The sequence below is a fragment of the Vicugna pacos genome, chromosome 8, assembly GCF_048564905.1.
Source record: "Vicugna pacos chromosome 8, VicPac4, whole genome shotgun sequence".
Classification (NCBI taxonomy): Eukaryota; Metazoa; Chordata; class Mammalia; order Artiodactyla; family Camelidae; genus Vicugna; species Vicugna pacos.
In genome coordinates this window covers 34,278,659-34,293,315 of record NC_132994.1, presented here as the reverse complement: position 1 = coordinate 34,293,315, position 14,657 = coordinate 34,278,659, and the positions used below count along the sequence as shown (strand labels likewise).

At 38.0% G+C, this 14,657-nt stretch overlaps 2 protein-coding genes across 7 annotated transcripts in view; one reads left to right on the top strand and one right to left on the bottom strand.

Moving 5' to 3' along the window:
• CEP57L1 (centrosomal protein 57 like 1) overlaps window positions 1-12,562 on the bottom strand; it is a 59,477-nt gene extending 46,915 nt beyond the window's left edge. Inside the window, exon 1 of one of the 6 annotated variants that reach the window (XM_072965724.1) lies at window positions 12,478-12,562. The gene's annotated coding sequence lies outside the window, so the exon portion shown is untranslated. Of the gene's footprint in view, window positions 1-11,344; window positions 11,426-12,477 lie in introns of those variants that run through there. The other 5 variants (XM_072965726.1, XM_072965722.1, XM_072965727.1 and 2 more) reach the window with 5 other exon arrangements.
• A 276-nt stretch (window positions 12,563-12,838) lies between these two features.
• The window catches only part of SESN1 (sestrin 1), an 89,002-nt gene continuing 87,183 nt past the window's right edge, over window positions 12,839-14,657 (top strand). Inside the window, exon 1 of the mRNA XM_006205636.3 lies at window positions 12,839-13,105. Within this exon, the coding sequence (XP_006205698.1) occupies window positions 12,839-13,105 (267 nt within the window). The remainder of the gene's footprint in view (window positions 13,106-14,657) is intronic.

Here is a 14,657-nt window from a genome sequence, read left to right as displayed (position 1 = left end):
ATTACATTTAATAAATAAAGCAAAATGTTAATACTTGTTCATTCCAGGAAATAGGTAAAAGGTTTTTTATTATATTATTCTTATTTTTATTTTTTCTTGAACTATTTAATAATTTTTAAATGACACAAAATTTTAATATCTTACCTCTATATATGTATATATTCACATAAAATATGTGGATAAGGAAAACAATAGAAGAATAAGAATAAAGCCAGCAGTGAGATTAGTCCACAAAATTTATGTCATAAATTGTGTGTGTGTGTGCGCGCGCGCTAGAGTTAGCTCACAAATCTTTCAATAAGGGCAAAATGAATTAAACAATTTATTATTTTTAAAATCTATTAAAATATGCCAGAAATATTGGAGATTTAGACATTCAAAGCATATTACAGTAAATTTGGCAACACAAAAGACAGAAGAACTGGAGAAAATATTAAAGAGTAAATCTGACTTAAGTGGTTCATTCATTTATTCCTGAAAGATAGAAGCAAAATAACAGACAAAAAGAAAAAGACTATATTCTGAGAATAGTATGTATGACAGTATTTTAGAAAGTAGGCATTTTAAGGCTGAAGAGAATGTAATTCAAATCAATCTTGTTAAGGAAAGAATTCAAATCAATTTTGTTATGGACACTGTAGAAATAAAATCTAAAGATTCAAAATATAAAAGCCTTTATGATTTATCTGGGCAACACACATACACATACACACCAAGGGACACATATAATAAAATACTTGGTTGATAAGCTATTTTCCAACAAGCCAAAATAAAAAAAAAAACAAGTAAGAATTTGAAGGCAAACCTACTTATATTATGAAGTGGTAGATAATTAGGAAAGCCTCCTTTAAAACCTTAAATTGAAGTCAGTCAAAATATAGACAGATATATTTAAGGTTCAGATGGCTTCAGTGTTTCACAGTATGAAAGGGTGAAACTATTGGGGAGAAACCACAGGTGGATTTTTGCAAGCCGGTATGACTAAGCAAAGTAGCAAAGAAATGGCACTGGGGACAAATAAAAGGATATTTCAACTGAAGAAAAATATTCCTAATTGTAGGAAGTCTCCCCAGCTAATGATTGGCACGTATAGCACTCAGCCAACTGCACGTGTTAACAACAGGTAACAGTAGAGCAGAACTGAAATAGAACTGTTAGTCCCAACTCCCATGTGTTCCAGGTAAAGCTCTCCCTGGTCTCATCTTTGGGCTGACTTCAAGCCTCTCTCCCAGGGAACAGCTTTGAAGAACAATACTTACATAGCCATATTCAGTAAACTATTTGGGTTCTTTTTAAAGTTTTTTCACCTTTTAATATTATTGATCAAAATAATTAATGATTTTAGATCCAGCAGGTACTTTATATTAACAAAAATATAAATGAATCTAGGCATAGATCTTGTATCTTTCACACAAAAAAACCTAACTCAAAGTGGATCATAAATCTATAGCATAAAACACAAAGCTATAAAAAATTTCTAGACGATAACACAAAAGAAAAACTAAGTGACCTTGGGTTTGGCAATAACTTTTTAGATACAATAACAAAAGCACAATCCATGAAATAAAAGCTGACAAGTTTGCGCTATTAAAATTAAAAACTACTTTGCATAAGACATTGTTAAGAGAATAAAAAAGACAAGCCACAGACTTGGAGAAAGTAACTGCAAAATATGTATCTGATAAAGAACATGTGTCCAAGATTTCTAAAGAACTCTTAAAACTCAAAAATAAAAAAAAGAACCACTCAATTTTAAAATTGATTGTTAAAAAAGATTTGAACAGACATCTCACCAAAGAAGATATACAGGTAGCAATTGAGTATATGAAAAAAATGCTCAACATTATATGTCATTAGGGAAATGCAAATTAAATGAGATATCATTATTTATCTACTAGAATGGCTAAAATCCAAAACACTGACAATACCAAATCCTGAGGAGGATGTGACGGCACAAGAACTCTCATTCTTTGCTGGTGGAAATGCAAAATGGTACAGCCACTTTGGAAAACAGTTGGGAAATTATTACAAAGCTAAACATAAGATTACCACATAATCTAGCAATCATGCTCCTAATTATTTATCCAAATGAGTTGAAAACTGCACACAAATGTTTACAGCAGCTTTATTCATAACTGCCCAAAACTGGAAGCAACCAAGGTGTCCTTCAAAAGGCGAACATAAACTATAGTATATCTGTACAACGGAGTATTATTCAGCAATAAAAAGAAAAGAGCTATCAAGTCATGAAAAACATAGAGGGGTTTAAATGGACATTTTTAAGTGGAAGAAGCCAGGCTGAGAAGCTACATACTGTATGATTCCAACCACATGATACTCTGAAAAAGGCAAAACTACGGAGACAGTAAAAAGATTAGTGGTTACGCAGGGTTCAGGAAGAAAGAGCCAAGTATGAATAGGTGGGGCACAGAGGATTTTTAGGGTGGTGAAACTATTCTGTATGCACTGCAATGGTAGATACATGACATTATGTATTTATCAAAACCCACAGAATGTACAATATAAGAGTGAACAGTAATGCAAAGCATGTAAGTTAAGAAAAAAAGAAAAAAATCTATTCCAATTCCCCTCATTTTACAGCTCAAGACTCTAAGGCACAGAAAAAATCAAGAGACTTGCCAAAAGTTACACAGAAGAAGAAGAGCTCAAGCCACAGCTGCAATCTGTTATTATGAATAAAGTTCAAAAATAGGGCTGTGATGGATTTTGAGAGTTGTTAACTCAATTCAGCCCTGTTAACACTTGAGCTGGGCAACCATTAAAGTTAAGACTTCTGAGGCTTTCTGACACTGTGAAACATTAAACACAATAAGGATACAAAGAATAAAGTATTCAGTTTCAATTACGATTTTCTCATTTTAAACACAGGTGTAAAGAAGAGGCTAAACAACTGGAGCTGATGAGATGGTTCCTCAAGAAAGCAGAAAGCTTCCTTCAGGGAAGGCACAATGAACATTTGAGTTTAACTTAGTATTTGAGTTCTATACTTGGGATTCCCTACCGATCCCTCCCCCACTCCCCAAAAAATCTGCAATGAGAAAAAAGCTACTACACTAACAGATCTTTAACAGGAGGCAGACAGGCATGGTTTCTAGTCCTGGCTCTGCCATTTACTAGCTATGTGTTTTGAGGGAAGTTTTTTAAACTCTCTGGGCCTCAGCTTCCTTAGCTATAAAAAATGGGGATAATAATATCTACTTCATAGGGTTACTGTGAAGCTTAAAAAAATCCATGTAAATCACCTGGCATAAGAAACAGGCACAGAATAAATATACTGTGTATATTAACTATTAATATGATAATTCTAAACCATTAGATTGTGTGTGTGTGTGTGTAAGCAGATGTCTCAAAACTTTTTAGAATTAGATAGGACACAGGAAAACAAACAACTATACAGAGGAAATGGTACTAAGCATTTAAGAGCATTATGTATAATATTTTATGGAGTCTTCTTTACAAGCCTATGAAGTAGGTGGTCAGCCAGTAGGTCAAGTACCTTGGGAGCATCTACCATGTGTGAGTCACTGTTTGAGGCACTGGGAGCACAGCGGTAAACAAGACAGAGTCATTGCTCTCAAGGAGCTCATATTCTCATGCAGAAGAACACCCAAAAAGCATGAAATAAACAAACATAATTCAAGTTGATAACTGAATTGCTGTGAAGAAGACTAAGGGTAATAGGTGGTCTGCTTTAGCTATAATGGTGAGGGAAGATCTCTCTGAAGACAGGAATTTTAAGATGAGTCCAAAACAGTAAGGAAGGCAGCCATGTGAAATATTATGTAATACCACGGCAAGTAAAAAAACAGCATATGCCAAGACCCTAAATTTGGTATATACAAAGATCAGAAATATAACAATGAAAAATAATATGTACTGTATTTTATAGATGAATAAAATGGGGTTTTAGAAAGGTTAGCAATCTGCATAAGGTAAATGGCAAAAGCATGGATTTGAAGGTCTGACTCCACAGTCAGGTCTCATGGAAATGTTAAGCTGCTTCTTCTCAAGTTAGCAAAACCTCTCAATCTGTTCTCAGGCAGTCAACAATCTTGTTTCCCAAACAGTCTTCTAAAATGTACTATGACAATTTACCAACCTAAAGAGTTCTTCTAAATTCCAAAATATTTATTTGCTTTATTTGTTGCTGCAAAAATAAGGCAGATATTATAAAAACAAGAACTCTGAGTTAAACAGCGTAAAACTATATCACATTAAATAAAATTTTGTGTGATTGGGAATTATATTTTCTTGAACTATACATTCTTTAAACTTTTATCATACTGATATGTTACAGATGAAATACAATGTTTTTAATAATTTCTAAAACAAAGCTGGACATGGAGTCCTGGCTCAGAAATACAGTAATATTTCATTTTGCTGTTTAATGAAAATAAAATTATAATTGCCATATTTTTACTTATGGAAACTTTCCCTAATTAAGAAGCCTGAAATGCAAAATATTATTAAAGCTATGTTGTAAATTTGGGAAAGAAGAAATATAATTCAAGGATCTCATTATAAAATCTTAGAAAATGCCAACAATTGTAGGATTATAAAAAATTAACACTTTTCAGTTCAACTATAAATCACTTTACAAATATTTCATTAATGTCAATCAAACTGAAGGAAAGATGATCATTTTAAAAGATACTGTTCCTTGAGTGCCAGGTGCTAATCTAAAAACTTTATATACACTATCATATTAAATCTTCACAACAGTCCTGAGAAGTTAGGGACTATCCTCCTCTTACAGGTAAGAAAACTAAGGCTATTTCATCTCCCACATTCAAAGGTTAAACAACTGGCCAAATTCATACTGCCAGGAAGAAGTGAAGTTGGGATTCAAACCCAAAAGACTGTGACTCTGAGGTCCATGCTCTCTTACTATCTGAGTCTATAGCTACATCTCACATCAAGAGTTAGGGTTTGACATAGAGAAGCTTTTCAGAAGCAGTACGGGGTATTGTTCACCTGAATGACTCATTAAATCCCTCAAACAATATGATTAACATGTCCAAACCTGAACTCAGTATCTTTCCATCCCAAACCTGGTCTTCCTAGTATATTCCCTACTCAGATTAATAGGAGTTACTCTTTATCATCTGGGTAGTAGTCACCCCAGGCATTTTCTTTCTCTCCCATAGCCAAATAGTCACTAAATCCTGTTGATTCTGTTTCCTAAGCATCACCCGTCTCTCATTATCTCTCACTCAGACCTGCAGCTACCACCCTATCTCTATTCCTCACTGTCTAGCCAAGCTTCTTCAAAGAATAGTCTATATTCCATGCAGATTGTATGCTTAAGGGCAGCTTTTTAAGTATGCTGCTATATATTTAGTGCCAATCACAGAGCTTGTCCATATTGGGTTTCCAGTAAGTACTAAACAAATGAATGCAAATGTCAGGACTTCATCTCTCCATTCCCTTGCAAGTGCAACAAAAAAAGGTTACTGATGAAATTCTGATAGGAAAATGGCACTGCCTTCTTTAAGAAATAAAACTCAGATCCTGTGCTGACAATGGAAGAAGAATCTCTGCATGCAGAAGAGCAATTTATGAGTTAAGCCCATGAGTTCCAATTTTTGTTCTCAATATTCACTTTCTCCTTGGAGATCTCATTATTGCTGTTCCTCCTCATTGGCCTCACTGGCAGAAGGGTGCTGCTCCCCCTACAATGCTCCTACCTAGTTAGATCTATAACTATGACTCTTTCCCTTATATGTCTTGATACAGAAAAGATAAAGTTATAATATTTAAATAAGACTTTGCCAAGGCTATAATATAATAAAAGAGAAGAAAGGACAAACACCAAAAAGAAACCAGGCAGCAAATCTTAAAAGTTAGGATTTTCTCTCTGGCACTTTTAGGCTCTATTCTATGATAGCTCCTTATGTACCTTCAACAGGTAAGTGCTATTTTAGCATATACAACCCAAGAATCCATGCTTACCATATCCCCTCCTTAAAGAATAAACCTAGGAAAGAAAAGCCCAGAAGGATCCAGAGTTACCCACTCCCACTTACTTAAATCCTTTTATCCACGTTGGTTTCTTGATTTGGACCCTATGTTTTTGGTAGAGGTGAACAAGGGAAATGCCAGCCCTTTAGAAATAACTCTCCTATCTTCAGGGGGCAGACTGTTTTATCCTATAGGTCACCCCAAGCCAATCAATCTTTATCTCAATTCAGCACAGTAATTCAATATTAATATGGGAATTTATGCCAGATGCATACATTGTAGGGTAACACAGACCACCAACTGTCAAATCATCCAGTAACTTTAGCTTTCTAGACATGTTGAAGCACTCTGCATATTGACCAGTAATTCCTTCTTGAAATTTTCAAATCCTTGGTTGCCCATCTCCTGATTATACTCTTCCTTCTCTAGTTAGTTTCAGACTACGCTGGCTCTTTTCTTATTCTGCATTCTCTCCATAGCCAATTTTATTTGCTCCCATGGTTATAGTATAATGCTAACATAACAGTTAAGAGTAAGCATTGGATCAACTCTACCATTTTTTTTTTAGCTATGTAAGGGTAAAATAATACATATGCAAAGCATTTAACAGAGTGCCTGAAACATAGTAAGCACATAGACATGGTAGGTTAAAAGCAAAATAAAACAAAATATTCCAATAGGCTGATAGTTTCCAAATATACATCTCCAGCTCAGACCTCATTGCTGAGCTCAAGATCAATGTACCCCCATAAGCTATGTGGTGGGAAAACTTAGAAATAAGATTAGCCTCTGAAGGCTAAACTATAAATCAGTCTAATGGACCAGCAAATTCATACTGAATGGTTCTAAGACCAGAGACTAGGTTATTACATAAAAGTTTTAAAATATTTAAAGAATGTTTCCATCAAAAAAAAAAGTTGTCAGGAATGAAAAAAGGAACTCAGAGGGGCAAAAATTGGAGGCAAATAAAGCTCTACTGTGCAGAGGTTCTCATAGCTTAAAGCTATTAAGTGACCACAACATGTATCTAATTTCCTTTGTTCTGATTCCAAGCTCCTAAGCAACCTGATGATTTCTCATATAATTTTCCTACAGAGAAAACTCCTTAGTCAAAGAATCTATGCTATCTACTTGGCAAATATCTCTAAGTATATCAATAAATTGGCATCCTAAAATTTCATCAGTCACATGTGTTTATCTCCAAACCTCACACATTCTGGTGCACTTAGCAAGACTGTGTTTGTAAGTGCCCAAGACTTAGGAGCCCTGGTTTCTTTTTACAGTTACTAATTCATCAGTGAATTTCATAGCGAAGGTCTCTTGTTGGAGACCAGCCAGTCAGCTTTTTCCTTAACTAAAGCACTATTCATTTAAAGCAGGAACTCCTCTATACATGCTTTATACTCTATATATAAATATACTCAACTATCTTATAACAGGATTAGATATTGGTAAAATATTAGCAAATCCAGTTTCATGAGGGTGAGCACTAAAATTCACTAGCAATAAAATTTTGCTCTCTTTAAGACTAATTTTCTAAAATGCCTTCATTATAAAGTACCTTCCTCCACCCATTAATTATCTTGTGCTTTTATAAACAGTAGGTAAACATGCAATACCTTTGGAAATTCTGACTTTACATTTTTCTTTCATTCATTCATTCGTCAAATATTTATTAAGTTCATTCTAAATGTCAGGCACTGTACTCAGAGCTGGAGATGAGCAAAAGCTGGCAGAGTTGCTACTCTTGTGTGCTTAAGCTTTAGGAGCAGACACACTTTAATAAAATAATCACACTGACAATTTTAAAACTACATTTGTAACTTATTAGCAAGAAGAGATATATGGTACAATAAGAGTACATAACAGGGGCATTTAATCAGATCAGGCAAACTTCTCTGAGAAAGTGGTATTTCAGCTAAGATCAACAAGAATAGGAGTCAAACACTAGGCTAGAACAGTCTGGACAAAGAAAATAGTACTGAAGGTGCTGCATCCACATTCACTGTCTCTACTTCTCCCATTCTCTCTTAAATGAAACACCCTTTTATACCATTTACTGCACTGAAATTGCTCTCAAGATCCTCAGTGATCTCCACGTTACCATATGCAGTGATCAGTTAACCTCTTCTCGTTTGACCTAGAGCAGCATTTAACATAACTTAGCATTCCTTCCTCCTCAACTACTTCCACTTGGCTTTTAGGACACCACACTCTGTAGGCTTCTCTCTCTGTTCACTAGCTACTCCTGCAAAGTCACAGTTGCAGATAACACCAAATCGACCCAAACTCCATGGAGTGCCTCTTTTTGTGATACCAACTATTCTCAGTCTTTACCAAGTATCAAAACACTACTATGAAAACTAAAATTTTATCTATAGCCAGATCTTCCCCCTCATCTTTGGACTAATTTATCCAACTCTCTATTCCACACCTCTACTGGAATGTCTTAGAAGCATCTCAGAATTAATGTGGCCAAACTAAACTCCTGATTCACCCCTTACCCTCATACACAAATCTGGAAATTTCCCATGACATTAAATGGCAATTCCTTCCTTCTAGTTGCTCAGGCTAAGAACTTGGAGTCATCTTTAACTCTTTTACTCTCACACCTCATATCCAATTTGTCAGCAAATCTGTTAGCTATACTTTCATAATATATCCAGACTCTAGCCTCTTCCCACTTTCTCCATTGTTATCACCCTAGTCCACTACATCCCTCATCTGGACTATCACTTAATATTCTAGTGTCTCTGCTTCTACCCTTGCTTTTCCTTGGTCTATGATCAACATAATTTAAAAGAAGTAATCAATTTTAAAAGTCAGATTATGCAACTCATCTGCTCAGAACCCTCCAATGGCTTCCTATCTCAATCAACAAAGTCAAAGACCTTTCAATCACCTACATGACCTCCTTCCTCTGTGACCCCATGTTATTATCTTCTCTTGCCACACTGCTGTTTGTCAAAGGTGAGGAACCACAGGCCTTTGCACTGGCTGTTCTCTTCACAGAAATGTTCTTTCTCCAGGCATCTGTATGACTTACTCCTTCTCCTACTTCAGATCCCCTCCAACGTCTCCTTCTTGATTAGGTGTTCTTTGACCAACTTATTTAAGTGAAACTTGCCCCTCAAAAACTGGCACTCCCCATTCCCTTCCCAGTTGGTTCTTATTTTTCTCCACTGCATTTGCCTTCATTTACTACATATGTCACATATTTATTGTCTACCTCTCCTTAGTAGAATGAGAAGATCTATGAGAGTAGGGACTTGAGTATATTGTGCTCAGCGGTACACATCCTCAGTGTCCCATTATATAGTAGGTACACAACAGATACTTGCTGAGTGAACAAATGGACAAAAAGGAATATAAGAACAAGTGACTGAAGAAAGATCTGTATGGCTGAAGCACAGATAAATGGAGAGTGGTATACTAAATGGGGCTGGAGAGGTAGAAAGGGACCAGAAGACACTAGGCTTTATAAAGAAATTTTGCTTTTAAGATAAAGGTAAGGCATCACTGAATGGTTTTAAGAGAAAATCTAATTGGATTTGCATTTGGAAAGATCATTCTGGCTGCTGAGTGGAAAACTAATGGAGAAAGGCCAGGGTGAATAATCACTATTGCAATGGTATTGGCAAGTGATTATGGCAGTTTGTGAAAGACTGTGCTTACACAGATGGAAGAAAAAAGATGGATTTGAGGGATATTTGGGAAATAAGACATTCAGGACTTATTAATAATTTGGCTACAGAGGTAAGGAGGACATTAAAAAATCAAGAAAAATGCTTAGGTTTCAAATTTTCACAAGTGGATGGTAATGCTCTAAAGTGAAATAGGAACACTGGAAAAGAATCAGATTCACAGGAGATAAACGTGTATTTGGTTTTAGGCATGGTGAGTTTGAGGTGCTTTTGAGATATCCAAGAAGAAATATCAAGAAAATGGATATAAGAAAGGTTAAAGATGACGCTGGATGGAGCTATACATTTAAGAGTCATAGGTGGTGGCAAAATCACGACAATGGTTTCCATTACACAGAAAAAAAAAAGGAGACCCAGACTTAAGAAACTACCCTACCACTTGTGGGCTAGACTAAAGAGGATGAGCCTCCCAAAAAGAAGAAAAAAAAGCAATGGTTTTGTTTGTTTGCTTAAGTCATACTCATAAGGAGTTCTCGTTTTTTAAAATTCTGATTTAAACAAGTAACAGGAGAATGTCCAAGCCTTTCCAACCTAAACCAAACTCATCAGAACTATACATCTCTCCAAGGATAAGTTACTGTCAGAAACTATTTGGAAAATTCACAGCACCTGTCTCTTTGCTGCTTCAAAGTACATCAATACACAAAGTTATGCCTCCCAAAATATATATGATTTTGGTTTATTGCAATTTCCTGAAATTACCATATCTCTCTCACTCTGGACCTCACCATATGCTGTTCCTTCTTCCCTCTTTGCCTGAGATGAAGATTTCCCTGACTTCCCAAGACTGGGCTAAGTGATCTTTCCAGCCATCCGAATGATATCATATAGTACTGCATGTTTTATGTGTGTACCGGATGTGTGTGTGCTGCACAGTAATGTATATTTAACCATCAGTTTAACTAGATAGGTGCTGTGTCCTTTCCACTATTGTATACTTAGTACCTAACAAGGCTAAGTTTTAAGAAACGTATCTATTCTGCAATGTGAAGAATTAAAATCTAATTTGGTTGTCGGTCCACTGTCAGCCCTTCACACCTCGGCTTTTCTCATGAAAAGTGACTTTTTAAAATCAAACAGTAATCTGTAAACAAATCATTGAATCTTTAAAAATGCTAAATTTTGTAGATTTCTATAGGTCTTTTTTTATGTGGTATCATTAAAGCCTGCAAAAATTCATATCTAGGAATATTTGGGAGTCTTTTGCCTTCAATCTCGTACAAAGTTGACCTGACAACCCTCTTCCAAAGCCTGGCTTGGGACTTTATTTGAGCAAATGCAGTATAGAATACCTCTATATAATGGCAAACAAAGATGCAGTTGCACAAGTATCCCTAATCCATCCCGCGAGAGCCCACTTGAAAGGACAGAAGAAGAGGCAGGAGCGCAGAGCACCAGTTTCCACAGCATCCCCCTTGCCTGGGCTAATGTGGCTCCCTCCGACCGACCCTAGGGATACCGACCATCCCCAAATCCTCGCCTCAGCGCGCCCTCGGGCTTGGGCACCCGGACTAGTGCTTCCTATGCACATTAATGATAAAAGTCCCTGGACTAAGGAATACAGTGCCAGATGGTTTCGTCTCTAAAATCCCTGAGGAAATGGAGGGAGAAAAAAAACCCGTCAAAAGAAAGGCGGCAACCAAGCGTACGGTGCTCACCGAGCCGACGCTCTCGGTCAGTCTCCATCTGTGCTAACCGTTGGCTCGCAGGCCGCCACAGGCAACGTCGCAGTGGCTCCTGGGGGCTGTAGTTTCTGTCGCAAACAGAACGCGCCAGCGGCACCAAAACTACACTTCCCAGAAGTCAATGCGAGGACGCCCTGCCCTCTTAGATCTGGGGTTTGCAATAATAAAGAGACTGTCACTATTTTTAGGCTGATCTTAAATTTAGATTCAAGGTCTTCCAGAAGTGTGCCTGTGCCCTCTTTCTCGAGTGTGTTTATCTTGTCTGTGATAGTTTCGGTGTAATTCAACTCCCCCTGTTCTTTCCCCTGTACAGTCCAGGAAACCCAAACGTTAGGGGACGGAAAACGCCCCCCGGCGGCGCCGATTAAGCTCCTCCTAAGACGCATGCGTCCTGCTTGCCGTCACGCATGCGTAACACCGGCAGCAGTTGGCGGCCGCGCGCGGACTTGGGGTCTGGAGGTAGCCTGTGGGAGGGCGGGGCTTTTTCCAATGGCTTTGCCTCCGCGGGTCGCGTATGCTTGGGCGGGGAAGACGGAGCAGGGGCAGGGGCGGCTCCTGGTTTGTGCCGGGCGGAGAAAGGGGAGGGGCTGGGGGGGGTGAGGACCCCATCTCCCCTCCCCGCTCCCGCCCTCTGGGCCGAGCCCCACCGATGGGGCTGGGCGAAGGGGCGGGCTCTGCGCCTCAGGCCCTGCAGCTCCGCCAGCTTCGCGGCCAAGCCCCGCGATCCCCGAGCGCGGGGCTACCCTGTGCCCGTCTGGCTTGGCGGGCGCTGGGAGAGGACGCAGGGTTCCGAAAAGAAGCGGCGTCTGCCCGGAGGTTCAGATTCGCCAGGGCAGGAGACGCTTTCCTCTAACGCCGCCACCGAGACACCGAGACAGCAGCTGCACAAGACTCCCGCACCCCTGGAGCGCTGGGGTCTCCAGCCGCCGCGGCCAGTGAGCCCGGGTTCAGTGAGCCTTCCCTGCCAGCGCCCGGCCCGGAGGGAGGAGCTGCGGAGGGCGGGGACTGGTGCCGGAGGAGGAGCGGGGTGGGAAGGCTCCCGAGAACACCGTGGCTGCACAGACAAAAAACACCGAATGGCTGGAGAGCGTTCAACTGTTACCAACCTTTTTGAGCAGAACACGGATTTGACAGCTCCACAACGTGAGGATATCCGCTGACCCCGCGAGACGGAGAACACTTCCCTGACACTGCCTGTCCTGCAAAGCCAGCGCTGTAAGCTTTCAACTTTCCAACTTTTTGTTTTCAGTCTCTGACTAGAAGACTGCCCCTCTGGGTAGAAGGAAAGGGCGAGCTCTATCTTGTAGATTGAAGACACTTCTGGTTCCAAATGTCACTCAGACGTGTGTTTTCATGACAATTCGATTTCTCTGATTTTTTTCTTAAATTTCTCATTTTAAAAATACGAAGTGCTTTTGGTGACATGCTGAAAGGTAACTGAAGACTTCAAAGAAAACTCCAATTGTCATGGCTGAAGGAGAGAATGAAGTGAGATGGGATGGACTGTGCAGTAGAGATTCAACTACTAGAGAGACAGCACTGGAAAACATCAGGCAAATCATTTTGAGAAAAACCGAGTGTCTTCGTCCACCTTATCGTCCATCAGACGGGCTTTCAAATGCTGTTTCTTTGGATGGTTTGAACAAACTTCTTGCTCATCTGCTTATGCTTTCTAAGAGGTGTCCCTTTGAAGATGTAAGAGAGAAAAGTGAGTTTATTCTGAAGAGCGTCCAGGTAAGGAAGAGCATTATAAGTACAACTGTCTATCTCATATAGTGAAGTTTTACTTGCAGCCTTTTCACTTTGCATATACTTCAAATAGGTTATTTGAATCACTCAGCATCTTACATTTAGAGTGTTCTGTAAAACATTGAATTTGGGGTTGAAATTGGACAGGATGAACTAAAGTAAAAGTAATTTTCAAATACAAGTAAACAAGTATTTTCTTCTAGAGGGTTTTGACAAAAACTGCATTCCTCCTGGGGGGAAAAATATGTGAAAGTTACAGTTAATTGCAACACTTGCTTTTCCTTATGTCCATGTTGTTGGAAGTGTAGCCAGTATGCTTTTCACATTGTTACAAACATGTGAAAAGTTTCACATTTAAAAGCCTCTAAAATGATAAAGAATATTAAATCTTTCCTAGTCAGCTTATTCAAGATAACTGATGAAACAATTTTCTCTTGTTCTTAAGAGCAAAACAAAACAAACAAAAAAAGGATCTGTTCCCTAAATGTAATCTTTCTTTTCTCAAAGAAAGAATTATATAAAATAATAAAAGCCCATGGTGTAAAGGAGCTGACATCTGCAGATTGAAAAGTTGGATCCAGGTTGAGTGAATTGTAAAAAAAACTGTTATGATAAATTACTCAACTAGCTTTCTCTGTGTTTGATTCTTTCCTTTTTAACATAACATGCCTATTTAAGTTGTGAGTGCAAAAGATTAAAAATGATGTAGTTTTCCTCCTGTTTTGCACATATTCAATTTATCTTGTTTTATTAGAGATTTATTAGAAGATTTTTTAAGTGAAAAGTTTTTAGATATTAAGAATGGTCAGTAATGCTCGTTATGCTTATCAGTCTAAATTACGTAATTCACAAGTGTTGTTCGAATTCATAATATGAAAAGTTTTAAATTTTATAATTTACTTGGGTATATATGTAAGCTAAAATGAACAGTGTTTCTATTCTGGTTTGAATCCAGTTTGAAACACAAAAATAATCATGTGCATAAAATGATGACTCTTTAAGATCTTGGGATATTTCTTCTCACAAACACTGTGGAAACAATTGTCACAATTTCTATTTATCCAGAGATACTAGAGAGGAATTAATATTCTGGTACTTGAAGTTTGCCCTTTTAAGCATCAGAAGTTATTTCTCTATCTCTTAGTGTGGTGACTACATCCTTTTTTTTTTTTTCATAATAGCACATCAAGTACATACTGTTGTGCTGCTGAGAATGGAATGTATAGGAGTATATAATCCATTTTGTTCAAATTTGTGTGTTCAGTTTTTATAGTTTTTCTGTTCCTTCCCTTGCTGTCAGAATACTTCATTCTCCTCCTGAATCTTTTATTTTGCTGCCTTTTTAAATATTAGAAAGGGAAATCAGATAACCAATTTTGTTAAGAGTTAGACTGAAAACAAGTAATTAGGCTCTGGGGAATACAGGGTCAAAGGACTGATTTAATGGTAAGTAAATGGGTACTAGTGTAAGACAGAACTGGTCATAAATTCTCCTCCTTTATTAATATGCTGCATAATCTTCAACGTGTTTAGTTAC